This window comes from Zalophus californianus, chromosome 1 (assembly GCF_009762305.2).
Source record: "Zalophus californianus isolate mZalCal1 chromosome 1, mZalCal1.pri.v2, whole genome shotgun sequence".
NCBI classification, from domain to species: Eukaryota; Metazoa; Chordata; class Mammalia; order Carnivora; family Otariidae; genus Zalophus; species Zalophus californianus.
In genome coordinates this window covers 122,219,118-122,233,944 of record NC_045595.1, presented here as the reverse complement: position 1 = coordinate 122,233,944, position 14,827 = coordinate 122,219,118, and the positions used below count along the sequence as shown (strand labels likewise).

Below are 14,827 nucleotides of genomic sequence, written 5' to 3'. Positions count from 1 at the left end.
GATGGGTTTTGGTAGGTTATATTATCTGAGTTTAATTTCAGAAGAGTAAAGAAGGTATCACATACTATTTATCATAAAAGAGAGGATGTTAGGTTTGATATGGTTGAGGGCCATTGACAAAAGAGGGTCTTGCAAAAGCAAAGACTCACTCTTGCTTCAGGTGAAAAAGAGAATCATGGATTTCAGTAGAGTAGTGATAAGATCCCACCTGTATTTTAACAGCACTGGTCTGACTGCTGAGTGGAAGGTATACTGTAAGGTGAGCAGGTGTGGAAGCAGGGATGCTAGTTGGAGGACTAGGGTGGTCGTGAGGGACTTGGACCACCTGCATAAAGAATATTGAATCCTGAATGAAATGGACACTGGCCTGGCCTGGCCTGTCTGGGGTATCCTATTATCTCCATGGGCTAGGTGGGCAAGGAGGAGATGACAAAGTTCTTTGCACTGCCTCCCTTTTAAAGGCTCTTTGCCCTTTGATCCTATTTAGTGGCAGAGCAGAACTCTGGTCTCTACAGCCTTGCTCCATAAATACTTTCATTTCTAATTTTTCAGCCTTATCTTAGTGACTTTGTGAACATAAGCGTTTCCGTCCAGTGAACAGTCCAAGAATTTTAGACTGCTTTGGGATTGGAAGTTTGGGTTTCTTTCGCCTGTTTGTTGTCTTCTTAACTGACAAAGAGCTGGAGAACGAAAATGCAAAAATGCTAAGATGATGTTCAAAGATCCTCTTGCTTAATTCTGAGGATAAAAAGGAAGGAAGAGGGTCTACTCTCGACAAGGACAAGGTATAGATGTGTAAAGAGCAGCCCCAGAATAGTCTGTAATATGTTTACCACTGGCCCTTCTCCAAAGCAACTGTGAATGTGCTAGCCAGAATTTTTGCTGATTTTACCTTTGTTGCCATTATCTTCATGTTTCTTTTTTTCTTGAAGTCTGCCCATATAGCCTGGATGCCTTCAGTACACACTTCTTTTGGGGGGTCATCCAGGGGGTTGTCCACCAGTGTCAAAACTTTTAGATTCACCAGACTATCTAAATTCTCTGGAAGACAGGTGATCAAGTTGTCTTCAAGCAGTAATTCTTTCAAAGCTGAAACAATTTGTTTTTAATGATAGATTTATCTTAAGAAGAAGCAAAGTTAGCATTCTTCAGTCCAGTTACTTTGAAATGTGTGTCTCCTGCTGTGTCATGTAATAAAAGACACAGATTTAACGAGGCAAACCAAGTTCTCTTCCTTATAACAATTCAAAGGTGTTGGAGCCAGTGTATATAAGCATTAGAGACAGAAAAATAGTACACACGGAAAAAATCTGACAATGTTTCAGTCCTGCAGGGACCAAGGACAGGAAAAAAATGGATGGTCAGGAGCATTACTAAGGGGTACTGCATGCCCACCCTCGACTCTACAGCAAAAACCACTTTTTTATTTGGTCCCACTGAAAGGTCAGCAAAAGGCTGTCAAATGGATGGAGAGATTGACACAGGTACAAATGAAGAATGGTTTAGCCTAGGGTAAAATGTTTGGGTGTTTAAATATGGATCGTATATGATTCTTCAGGCCAATCATACAGCTCCAAAAGTCCTCCCTTGCTGATTTCACCACTCTGGGTCAACACTTTTCCTTTTATTCACGTGACTTAGTGACCTAATGCACATTTGCTGCAGGACCCCCAACTCCAAATTCTGGCATGTAGTAGGTAGGCAGTAAAGTATGATTAGTGGTAAAATGACTGTGTGGATGAATGCTAATTTTCTTAGCAGGTGCTATTTACTTCTCTGTTCAGTTCCAAATAAACAATCTAACTGCCTTGGTGAAGTTCTTAGCTGTACTAATCAGGCGCCTGGCCTTCCCTGTCTCACCCGTGAGGCCTGCAAGGAGGTAATGGGGTAGGGCTACGCTCTCTAAACATTGATATTGGTCTTTAGTGAGTCAAGGAAATGGGAAATGCTTCATCATGGGAAATGCTGACCTCACACTTCACTAGGCTGAGGATCTACTAAGATTCCTCACCTTGTGCTTGGCAAATGGAATCTGGAAGTTGCTTAAGCCGGTTGTGACGGCAGTCAAGAATTTCCAGGTTAGGCATTGATCCCAAGGAGGTGGGCAGGTACTCCAGATGATTGTTCTCTATATACAGCTCTTTAAGACTCTGAAAAGCATGAGAGTAGACCATAATGATCCTTACATTGATAAAAGAATTAAAATAACCAGAATCACTGGTGAGTTCCCATACTCTTTCAATGGGGGATACTATGCATTGGGATCAAGGGAAAAACATACTTATTTAAAGAACCATCATCAAAACATAAAATTATTTTCGGGTAAAACCATTAGACATGGTTCCCGTCTATGCAGGGAAAAGAAAACATGGGAATCTAGTGTTTGTTTCACATGAGCTTTATGGAAAAATAATTGTGATAATTTAACTATATATATCATTTGCTCCCTTTCAATAGCTAATTATCTGCAGCAGTTCATATAGAACTGAAATCGCATCAAGTGTCAATCTAACACTGCCCAGGTTTGAAGTAACCAAAATGTGCACGTAACAAGTTAGCTATTTTCAAATCCGCTGAGCAAAAATGTAGTGTTTGCATCTCACCCAAAGATTTCAGAGAGTGTCGCATGGCCTGTCAAGGAGCCAGATGACGAGAAGAGTTCTGAACACAGGGCAAAGCAATGGAGAATCAAGAACAGGACCTCTGAGTCACAGGTAAGAAGTACCGGTGCTATGCATGCTATCGCTCAGTTCCACGACTTGGGGGGGCGTGTCGCGGCCACATCTACTTCATCGTTAGTAAGAGTGCAAAGTACCACAATCATGGGAAAAATCTCAATTCTTTATGCATACATTGAGACGTAGGGGTATGGCTAGTTTGAATGAAGTTATCTTGTTGCTTTGCTAGGATTTAGCCCAGGGCTGTGGACCCATCTCCATAGGAACCTGGGACAATGTTAAATAGACCCTGATTTGCCTGCCATCATGCAGGGAGGGGGGTCACCTTGACCCCCCATCCAAAATGCAGGCTCCTAGCCATGTCACCTGTATGATACTTTAACTTCAAAATAGTAAAATTTTCAGGGGCCTCTTAGAAAAAGGTAGAAATCGAATGGAAAGCAGAATGACTCAATTTCTGTAAATAAAACATGCCAAACCGCACAGTGGAAAGGAATATGGCATGGCATAGCCTCTTGGCTATGTTCTTTGAGGGTGGATCCAGGGGCTCAGGAAAACGGTGTTAGAATTACTGCTTGTTTGGGGTTGGAAATCTAGTATGGATGATTCCACAGGCAGCCTACGGGGACACCACCATGTTTTCTCAGGATCAGCCAACTGAAGGAATCGGTGGGCACGTACTTCTTTGCCTACTCGTTTGGGGAGGCTTACCTGTAGTTTACTAATGTGTTCTGGCAAAGAGGTGAACTTGGCTCCCTGGTCTTGCCCAATGTATAATTTCTCTAAAGACTCTAAAGAAAGGATTTCTTCTGGAAATGAAAGGAACTGATTTCCTGTTAATCCAAGCATCTTCAGCTTTGAAAGTGAACCGAAGTCTGACGGTAACTAGAAGTATTCCAAAAAGATAAGTTTCAGGTCAAGGTTATTTTAAAAAGTAAGATAATAAATGGGGTTTTTAGTTTTGAGGCCAATTGATAAACATAAAGTAGAGCAATTTAGCAATTCCTACTGGTGAAAAGTTGGCACACATGTTTGCATATAGAGTATTTATACTTGTAGATCTAAAGTCTAGAGTCCCACTCTTTCCCCAAGCCTCTCTGCTCTTCACTTTTAGGCACTGCTTTAAATCGAAGCAATTTTTAACCCACGTTATTGCAAATTTTTGAGCTGTAGTGTAGCAAATGCTTGACAAAACTGAAAAAGTACTAACGTTTTTAGTGTAATATTGCAACTATAATATTAATAAGTTCAGTTATTGGAACTGATCAATTTAGGAACATGACCTCTCACCCTGAAAGGCTTTAGGTCAGCAATTTAGAAACTTCAGTTGAATTCTCAGTTGGGGGTACCTGGGTGGCTTAGTTGGTTAAGTGTCTGCCTTCAGCTCAGGTCATGATCCCAGAGTCCTGGGATCCCATGTCAGGCTCTCTGCTCAGTGGGGAGTCTGTTTCTACCTCCCCCTTTGCCTCTCCCCCTGCTCCTCCTCTCTCTCTCAAATAAATAAAATCTTAAAATCTCAGTTGGAAGCAAACAGTGAAGACTACTGTGATTTTTATCTTATCATATTCTGCCCTCCAATGAACATCAAGGCTTATGTGCCCTTTGTAGGTATTGGGTAGCCATTTCCCAGACTCCCAGACTGTCAGGCTTAGGAGGCCTTAGAAAGGTTATCTATTCTAGTCCTTTAATAGGATGGTTGAATATATTCCACAGTAGCCATCCAGCATACATTTAAATACCACCTCCTGGAATGAAAAGCTTATTACCTGGATGGGGACCTCTAATCATCAGATTTCCTTCTTCGGTCAAGTCAAAATTTGTGTCACTATTATGTTCACCTATTGGTCTCTTTCTGGCCCTCTAGAACCACATGGAAAAATCTCATTCTTAAAATGTGCGACAGTCTCCCTATTGATTATGTTACAGAGACACCTATTCTCTTATAGACAAAAAAAAGCCCAGCTACATATCTCAAGAGCTTCTTAACTCACTTTGAACCACCTTCCTTTATCTGGCTTTACTCCTAACGGGGAAATCATTCCCCACAGTTGCCTGTCCTAAGCCCTGGCTTCTCCTCCACCCATTCCTCTCTTCTTCATGAGAATGGTTACAGTTCAACTCAGCCTGATCTCTCCATAGATGGGGGGATAGATAAATAATTGGGGAGTAGGTCAAAAGAAAGCCCCTTAGAGGGACAACATAACAGTAAGTCTCACACACCTGCAATCTTCCATAAGATATTTTTCTCTTCATTGTGTAGGGTGAGGGCTCATTTTCCTAAAAATGCTATAAAATGTGTATAGTTTTATTTATTTTTGTAATCAGAGGAAGTCAATCTCCAGAGAAACTGATGTTTAAGCTTTCCTTCTTGGCCATTTCACAATTCTTCATCAGGCACTTAGATCCCTTTAATACAAAGCATCTGCATCAGTGCAGTCCAAAATAATAGGAAAAGGTTTTTCAATCTAACCCCTTCATTATAACCCAGTGATGTTCCTCTTACTGCTGTTCAGTTAGCTCATAGGTTTAGCTTTTCTTTTTCAAAGCACATTTAATGTTTAAAGACTTTTTTTTCAGGATATTCAAGATCCAATAATTAATCCCATTACAGTCACATTAAAGTAGCAGGAATAAATCTGGATGTACAGAAAACCTACAGAGCATCAAATGAGGACAATCATTATGGATACTCTTAACTGAGCTTTAGTCATTTTGAGGTTGAGTTGTCCCTTAACAGAAATGTACCATACAAATAAAATCCATCTAGATACACACTGAAAGCCAGCTATTTTTGCACCCACCTAGGCAAGAAAAAGCTACTGGCCAGGCTCCAAGAGCCAGAAACCCATCAGGTAAGTCTTTCGGGTAGGAGAGGTAAGGAGCTGGCTTAAAAACCATGTGTCATTATACAGAGAGATGCACGGGGAAGTTACTGGAGGGATTAGCATAAGAGGAAATGAGAGAAGAAGACAAAAAACCACAGAAATACCTTCGTAAGAACTGAAGAATAACAAGCAATGGTACATAGAGATTTTCACATTCAACACAATAATATTGAACATGTCCACATTTCGGCACAGCTTGATTTGTGGTAAAACCTGGCATTGGATGAGGCTTATCTCTATTAAGGCGCCATCTGTGTGTGATTCCCTCCTCTATTCTGATCTCTGAAAAAGTCTCACAGGAAAGGATTACTTATCATTCAAGACTCAGTAGGAATTAAGTCAATTTGTTATTCTTCCCAAGGGCACTTTCTATTTTGAGGCTTTCACTCCCAGTGTAGAACTGGACAGACTTTGTCCACTGTAAAAGAAATTTGTTGCCTCAGTGGTGGAATAGCTGGGGGGATGGGCAGAGGGCCTCTGATAAACCTCTGAAATCCTCCAGTGGAGATCAAGCCCTAGATTCTCTTTCTAAATCCTAAATTACCATCAGAATGGTTACTTCCTGAAAGGCAGTTTTAAAACTATAGCGACTAGGAAAAACAACAGCACCCCCCACGAAGTTCTAAATGAAAAATCGAGTAAGAGATTAAACAAAAACAAAAACACCCCTAACAAACCTTTAAGGCCTAGGACTAGTATAAAGTATGGTGAGCACAGGAGATCCGCATCCATGGCCAGGAAAAGCAGACCTATTATTCGATTACAGTCGTGGATTTCCAAATCTCCTGATTTCTCCCTCTACATTTGTAACAGAACTAACTGTTCTTTTTAATTTTCAAATATTAAAAATAAAGAGGGGCGTCTGGGTGGCTCAGTCGTTAGGCGTCTCCCTTCGGTCATGATCCCAGGGTCCTGGGATGGAGCCCCGCATCAGGCTCCCTGCTCGGCGGGAAGCCTGCTTCTCCCTCTCCCACTCCCCCTGCTTGTGTTCCCTCTCTCGCTGTGTCTCTCTCTATAATCTTTATAAAAAAATAATAAAGAAACAAACACATGTGTATGCACCATCCAAACCATTTGTTAATAAAATGAAATTCGTGTCAACTCTACTCAAATAAAAAGAATTTTCAAATCAATAAAATGAAATGCTGCAATTAAAACTGAGCTCCCTGGTGACCCCCTCCTCATTTCCTTCACTTCCTTCCTCTTCCCACAGGCAGCCACTATTAAGAATTGAGCGAATTTTTTCCTAGTTCATATGTTTCATACTTTTATTACATATATACATATCCACAAAGTAGGTGTTGTGTGTGTATGTATATAGTTTTGTGTAAGAATTTATAGTGTCAGGTTCTGCAATTTGGTGTTTTCCTTTTTAATAAACATCACAATTTTGAGGTCTACCTGCCCCACAGGTAGAGCACATACTGCTCTAGCTCAGTTAAATTATTGTAGGGTTTTTTAATTTTATGAACATAGCACCATCTGTTTGCTCATCGCTCCCATACTTCCCTGTCAATAGCGCTATGATGAACATTTTTGCACACGCCACCCTGCACACATGGGACAGAGTTTCTTTAGGGACTGCTTTTGCAGTTCACCAGAGTGGAACATTAAGGCCTGAGGTCGTAGGTGTCAGGAAAAACCCCTGCCGTGTGAGGAATCCCCGTTAGGAGGTGGTCTCAGTTCAGAATACAGACTCTGGGGCCCAGGCGCTCTGGGTTGGAACGCGGCTCCGTCTTGTACAGGGGTGTGGCCTCGGGAAGTCAGTTAAGCTCCCCGTGCCTCGCCTTCCCCATGTATCACTGGGGATAATAGCACCCACAACAAAATGAAGACATCAACACCAGCTCAGGGGCAGGAAAAGCCTTGTGGAAGCACCGTGACAGCCAGGAAAGGAATCAGTACCTGCCGTATCTTATTATCCTCCAGCGCCAGGACTTCCAGGTTCTTCAGCGCACCGATCTCCGACGGACAGCGCTCCAGATGGTTCTGGCTGAGATCCAGGAAGCGCAAGCTGACTAGCCGCCGGAAGGAGCGCCGCAGCCCCCGCAGGCCAGTGTTGCAGAGGTAGAGCAGGTGCAACGAGGTCCACTTGCAGATGAAGCGCGGCACCTTCTCCAGGTGGTTGCCGCTCAGCCCGATCTCCGTCATCCCCGTTAGCTCGGCCAGGGTGTGCGGGATCGAGTGGAGGCGGTTGTGGGACAAATCCAGCACCGACAGTTTGCGGCAGTGGCCCAGCGACTCGGGGAGAACGGGCAGGCTGTTACAAGCGACATAGAACTTCAGCAGCCTCGTCAGGCTCCCAATCTCTTCTGGGATGACAGTTAGTTTGTTCTCATCCAGGTCAATGATCTCCAGGTTGTAGAGAACACAGAGCTCCGCAGGAAAGACTTCAAATTGGTTTTGCTTCAGGTAGATCTCCCTCAGTTTGGTCTGGTTCACTATTTCCTTGGGCAGAGACTTCAGGTCGTTGCCGGTCAGCCCGAGCAGCTCGAGGTGGTGCAGGAGTTTGCAGATGGCGATGGGGATGTCGGCCAGGCGGGTGTGGTAGAGGCGCAGCTCGCGCAGCGCGCGCAGGCCGCTCAGGACCGGAAGGGACGAGGGCAGCAGCGGGTTGTGGCTCAGGTCCAGGCCCTCCAAGCTGCTCAGCTTGCCCAGCTCCGGGCACAGCTCGCTCAGCTTGTTCTTGTTCAGGTAGAGGATCCGGGCGTTCTTTAAACGCTGAATTCCTTGGGGGATTGCTTCAAGCTGGTTGTTTTCCAGATGCGCTTCTTCTAAGTCTTCTAATGCTAAGATCTCTGAGGGAATGGTAGTCAAGTTCTGATGAGAAGCATCAATGAAAAATGTTCTACCAGAGGCCTGTTGTGGATCACCTTTCTGATGAATTCTAGGTGCACGTCCTACTGATTTTATGATGTCATATGACATTGTGTTGATGGAAAGTTCAAGTATTCAAAATCTGAAATATTGGGAAAAGAAAAAAAAATCTGTTTACTTGCCATGAGATTCCATATCCTTAAGAGAGATAAAATTTAAGCTTAGTTGATTCAATCTAGGGCTTGACATTCTAACAGGGCATGAAATGTAGGTTTTTGTGTTTCGTGTTGGGAGATGAATTCAAGTATAGACTCCTCCTAACAGGTTGACTTATATGAAAAGAAAAAAGATTGTCTAATTTCAGTTTTTTTAAAATCCCTGTCTTGATTCTATTTCCAGGTAGAATGGAGAAGATTGCAAAAGATCGCTCTTACCATAAACACTGAGAGAACACTAAGAAAAAATATTTTAAAATATTGCATTTTTTTTTTCTTGAAGCCACCAGAGAGTTGTGGATGCAAAGAAGGCCAAAAGAATTAAATTCTAGAGATGGACTACTCTTTCCTAAGTATGTAGAGACCAGAGGGCACTTTGATGCCTGGTGGCATTTTTCAACTTTGGGGACCGGCAGGAAGAGGAGCCAGCCTTCCATATGCACAAGCAAAGGAACTTCTGAGACAAGGAGAAACCAGCCAAACTTTTTTAAGCCATGTATGGATTAGCATGGAAGGGCCTCAAATGCAGAGTCGGTTCTCCCCCGCTAGACTGGGCCTGACTCAATGGCCTAGGAAAAGTTGCAGGCTAGGTGAAAGAGCAGAGAGACCTCGTGGTCTTAGATGCCTAAGCCTGGCTGGGGCGTAGGGGCTTAAATCCCTAAGCAAGATATCTGAAATTGCCTCGAATTGAAATGAACTACAGCAGCAACCTAGAAAGAAATTAAATGAGAAGTAAATCATGTCCATGGATTAGAACACTCAGTGTTAAGAGGTTAATATATTCCCCAAATTGATCTTTTGTTTCAGTACAATCTCAATCAAAATCTCAATAGGCTTTTTTTTTTCTTTTTTGGTAGAAGTTAACAAGCTGATTCTAAAATTTATATGAAAATACAAAGAACTTAGAATTGCAAGAGATAATCTTGAATAATAACAAAATTGGCAGACTTGCACTACTGGATTTATAAATCTTATAAATCGAAGGTGTTAATATTGTGTTACAGAAGACTAAGTCCTTGGTCATTAACACACACACACACACACACACACACACACACACACACACACACACACCTCAAAGCCTAAGAAGGAAGGCCGAGAAGACGATGAGGCGATGGTGGCCCGGTTGATTGTAGCATCTTTGACTTGCCTTCTAGGATGGGGGCTTTCCTGCTGGAGTACTGGACCTCTCCTCCCACACAGAGCCTAGGCCTTAGATGGAGGTTATGTGCTTCGAGCCCCACACTTAATATTACTGCGCCTTGCAACACAAATTATGTGGTTTAGATCCTCATTACTATATGCCTAGCCTCCGACAGAGTTCTGGGACAGTGTTGCTCTCTGTTATTTAAAGAAAGGAAAAGACTTATCATTGATAAAATCATGTCTAGAATAAGCTGTCTCCAACATTTCTCATTTGATCATTAGATTGATTTAATACCGTTCAGTCCTGTGGATAAAATTTCCAGTGTCCTGAATATAAACCACGGACAATGCTGGACTCCTAAACAATCTGTGGTGTACGGACTAAGGCCATGGTAGAAACGAAAATAGAGAACACTCGGGACACTATATGCTCTAAGCTTTACTTAATGTATATAATCCTCACTAGAACCCTAAGAAGCAGGTGCCATTATGATCTTGGTTTTACAGATACAGAAACTAACCAAAAGGGCTTTTCTCAGAACCTAGTAAGAAGTTGGGGCAGGAGCGAAGAATTTGCCTTAACCTCACTGAGGATATTAACATCATTCGTTTACAAGAAGCCTGGTTTTTATTAAAATCAGCCTTGGGTGTGAGCATTCTGGCTTGATTTTCTTTTGCGGCCTTCTGGCAGAGTCATCTAGGGAAGATTCTTGAGGACTAGCCGTCTGATTAGGGTTAACCCAAGTGCATCTGGGCTTCCAGACACATAAAAGAACTTATTTCTCCTAACATTCGTCTTGTTCCAAGTTGAGACCTGCCTAGAATGTCTGAATGTGTGTGTACATATGTTATCTTGCCAGAATCATTTATCCCACATGTGTCTGGAACCAATTTGATGGCCTCTGAAAGCTATATATATTGCATATCCATTAACGGACTTAATAATAGGAGGTTGTAAAGTCAGATTTGCAACAGGTTGGCCAGTAATTCAGCCACAGTAAATAAGAACGGAGAAGATTGATTCCTCATTGACTATTTTTTTCATAAGGATTGCTACCGCAACGTGGTCAAATTAACTTGTTACAACCCAATATTACTGTGGAATTTCTAGGTGTAATAACTGTGGTGTCATTTCAAGGAGTCAGGGTTTGGATAGTTTAATAATTGGCCCTTTTTTGTGTACTTTAATGCCATTTAAGAAAATGATCAACCTTAAATTTCTATCAAGTGTTGACACTTTTGTTTCCAAGTCTGTTTACACACCAACTGGAGAGATAAGACTACAGTCCTGAGGTTAACAGGGCTCTCTGATAGCATAAATAACCATTTCTAGTTAAAATAATTTCAAGATTTTACTTAAAGCTTCACCTGGGAGATCTTCTCCCTCTAACACAGACAAGCCAAAAGCCTCAATATACCTTGGATGGAGAACCATGTAATGGTAATGGTAACACCCTTTCTTTGATAAAAATTTCTGGGAAACTAAAATCCCAGGAAAAATTTTTAGGTCTCCTCTCAAGTAATACTGAGTAATAAACTACAGACTTGAGTGGAAAACTTTTATAAGCAAGCAACTTTAGATTTGGCAGGGGCAAGGGAGAATCTAAAGGGCTCAGCCAATAATAAAGGCAAGATGTTGTGATATAATAATAAATATATATTTGGTCTTTGTTCCCAAGTTCCTGATACAAGAGCTTCTAAAACCTTTGGTATTTTCTGGGGGGTTGGAGAGGAGTGTCTTTTGTTATTCATAATAAGCCCCATTCAACCACACCTGAGTCCATACTAATGAGGTCACTCTCCTTAGGCCCCCAGATAGCCTCAGGAGGCAGCTGTTTGCCAGAGGAACCATCCATGCGATTAGAGGGGTGGAACTTTCAGCCCCAGCCACGACCTCAAGAAAGGGTCACTGGGAGAGGGGCTGGAGGTTGAGTTAATCACCAATGGCCAGTGATTTAATCAATCGTGCCTTGGGAATGGAACCTCTATAAAAACCCTAAACAACAGGATTGGGGGAGCTTTTGGGTTGGTGAGCACATCAAGGTGCTGTAAGGGTAATGTGCCCGGAGAAGGCGTGGAAGCTCTTCACCCTCTCCTCGTACCCTCTCTTCCCCACGTGCATCTCTTCCATGTGGCTGTTCCTGAACCATAGTTTTTAGAATACAGTGGTAATGGTAAGTAAAGTGTTTCTCTGAGTTCTGTAAACCATTAAAGCAAATTATCGAACTTCAGGAGAGAGCTGTGGGCACCCCTGATCTGTAGTCCACTGGTACCGGTGACCACTTGGGACTCGTGAGTGGCATCTCAGGTGGGAAGCAGCCTTGTGGGACTGAGCCCTCAACCTGTAGGGTCTGCACTAACTCTGGGTGTGTAGTGTCATAATCAAACCTTAGGACACCTACTTGGCGTATGCAGAGAACTGGAGACTGGCTTGTTTGGAAAACCCACGCCGTTGGCGTCAGGTGTTTTGTAAGTAGAAACTTCCTAATTAGTACTGGGATACGGAGATGTTTGGTATGTTAAGAGAAATAGAAGGGAAAAAAGTCTATAATCTGATAACGAGCTCTGAAAGTTTTGTAGAGTAGAGAGTCTTCCAAGCACGGGTCCAGTGGGTCTGGCCTTTTGAAAACCTCAGATCAGTTACCTAAAGGTAAAAGAGGTCTTAGAGAAACATTCATTTCCCAGAATTGTTAGCCATGTTGCACAGTGTGCCCCCATCCCCACTGTCACCAAATAATTGATCTGAAATAGCTTCTCAGGACTTGTTTTCTTTAAATAGACTCAGACGGGCATTTTGCCCATTTTCAAAAATGTTTCTACCCTTTATTCCTCTATGTGTAACACCAAACTATAGATCTAGTAATTCCTAGGCAAAACCTTTTATTCTTTTAGAATGTGGTTTTTCAGATTATTGTCTTGCACAATGAATAAGAAGGTTTGAGGTGCTTTTCTATTACTAATCACCGATACTTTCTTGTCTCATCAGATAATAAAAATGTAAACTTTTCAGACCACTCACTCTTTTATCCATGGGCCAAATCAGTTTTTTTAATAACACTAATTTTTCCACCTGCATATTTAGTACCTAAACAGCACATATGCATGAACAACACCGGAAGTCAGCACTTCAGATACTTGTCAGAAAATTCAACCAGGAATTTGCTCTGTTCTGATACTTGCTAGCAGCTCAGTTGAGCCTTCTGGTAGTTGGGGGAAAATAGCTAATGGGTGTGTTAAATATTAATTCTCACAGATCCTTTGAGTTCAATCTCCATGTTAGCAAGAAACAACTTACCTAGACCTTATTATCTGTGTTTCCTCAAGACAGGAGGATCATAATTATATCCTAATAAAACCTCATGCTGTTGGGCTTTTTAAATAGTTACAATAAAAGAAACATTTGAAAAATATTTCTGGATTTTCTATAAAGCTATAGTCAAAGACCTGTCTATTAAGTTACTTATATAAAGATACACCTACTAAACCTTCCTACAATAAGGTGCCAGAGAAATGTAAATGCTGCTTTTTATTGAAGAATGGGGATTACATACCCTCCTATATTCTCTTTGGCTCTGACTTCTAGAAAGTTGAGATTCAAGTTAGACCTCCACTCTGGGTTCTTGACACCTAAGCACCCAGTGAATCCACTTAAGTCTCCTTGAAGCCAGCTCAGCAACATCTGTTTCCTCCACCACCCTCCCCTCCCCCCCAGTCAGTGATTCTCAAGGGGAGGGTTTTTAAAATTACATCCCTCCTCCATCTGGAAATCATGGGATTAATGAAAAATGTACTGATGGAAATGAATTGTACATGTGGTCAGGTTTTTTTTTTTACCATCCTACTTGATATGCATTTTGACGTGCAGGCTGTAGTTGTATGCAAATACGGTTGTTGTGTTTTGTTTTTTGCTAAGGTGGATAGGGAGAACAGTGCTTTAAGTGGTGTTTGTCTAGTTAAAAGCAGCTCTTTTCTGTTTATTCTGTTCTGAACCTGTTTTTTAGTCACTCTCTAGAACAAAAGTGATTGGCACTTCTTGCTCCCTTAGAAGAGTATCCCCTCCTTCCCCTAGAGCAGCAATTAATAAATCCTGAACCTCTCTTTACTTTCCTCTACTCCAAATACTCTGAAAGGGGTTGGGAGGGTAGATGCTGAACTGTGCCCACACGCATGCTTTGGTATTTCAAGCTACCTCTCGGCTTTGTTGGTAGAACTTGGGTAAATGAAAACAATATTTTCTATTCATATTTAATCTGAAAGAATTCAAGTGATGCTTAAAATCTGTGGGCTACACAGGGTGTGAAGAGACCCCTGCCTTGCCTAGCACAATTTCTTAGCAGTGGAGTGCTGTTCTGGAATTGCCTAGTGGGGTAGCTTCAGGGACAGAGGTCCTGGACGTTTTTGTTTTTCACCTTTGAACTGTGTTCAAAAACGTCCTGGTTTCACTTTGAGGGTCTTCCTTCCTTCTCCCAGGCAAGGAGTCTCTGGTTGGCTCCAGAGCTCTCTACAGGGGCCCTTCAACTACTTCCCCTGTGGTCTATGGTAACCCCAAACAGAAGACCTTTCCTTCCCTCCTTCCTCTTTTTCTCTCTCCCACGTCCAATTACCTGAGCATGTTGCCCTGTAACTATGGCTGGGTTTTGTCCCCTTCTCCTCCTTTCCCCAAGTCCAGCCTCAGCTGGATCTTCTCTCAGCTGGGCTACTGCAGGGGCTTCGGAACTCTTCTCCTCTAGGTCCTGTCAAATCCACCTTCCACCAGCTGCTCCCTATCTGAGGGCTCCCAGCGTCCTTGTCCCATAACAGCTGTGCTGCTCAGGGGATGCTCCACGTGGGTCCGACCCTGCCTGCCACCGCCCCCCCTGCCCCGTACTCATCTGGGTGGCCCCAAGTACCTGCGCATCTCCAGCACCCACCAGGCAGTTCCGCCCTGGGGTGGATTCACTGGGACCACTCAGGAAGTTACCCCCTACAGAAAGTCCTCCCTGATACCGCCGCCCCTCCACAAGACTATCTACATACCCCTTTAAGCTCCCTTAGCTCCGTGCCTTATCCGTGCTGGTGCTACTATCTGCTTCTGCACTTGGCCCCC

General features: G+C 42.7%; 1 protein-coding gene across 7 annotated transcripts in view; it reads right to left on the bottom strand.

Moving 5' to 3' along the window:
* LRRIQ4 (leucine rich repeats and IQ motif containing 4) overlaps nucleotides 1–14,827 on the bottom strand; it is a 27,862-nt gene extending 13,035 nt beyond the window's left edge. For 2 of the 7 annotated variants that reach the window (XM_027585742.1, XM_027585739.1), the window contains exons 1-5: nucleotides 14,346–14,713; nucleotides 7,469–8,522; nucleotides 3,390–3,563; nucleotides 2,012–2,150; nucleotides 893–1,089 (exon numbers count right to left, since the gene is read on the bottom strand). In XM_027585742.1, coding sequence (XP_027441543.1) covers nucleotides 893–1,089; nucleotides 2,012–2,150; nucleotides 3,390–3,563; nucleotides 7,469–8,491 — 1,533 coding nt within the window. In that variant the 5' untranslated portion in view covers nucleotides 8,492–8,522; nucleotides 14,346–14,713. Of the gene's footprint in view, nucleotides 1–892; nucleotides 1,090–2,011; nucleotides 2,151–3,389; nucleotides 3,564–7,468; nucleotides 8,523–9,669; nucleotides 9,932–14,345; nucleotides 14,714–14,757 lie in introns of those variants that run through there. The other 5 variants (XM_027585741.1, XM_027585743.1, XM_027585740.1 and 2 more) reach the window with 5 other exon arrangements.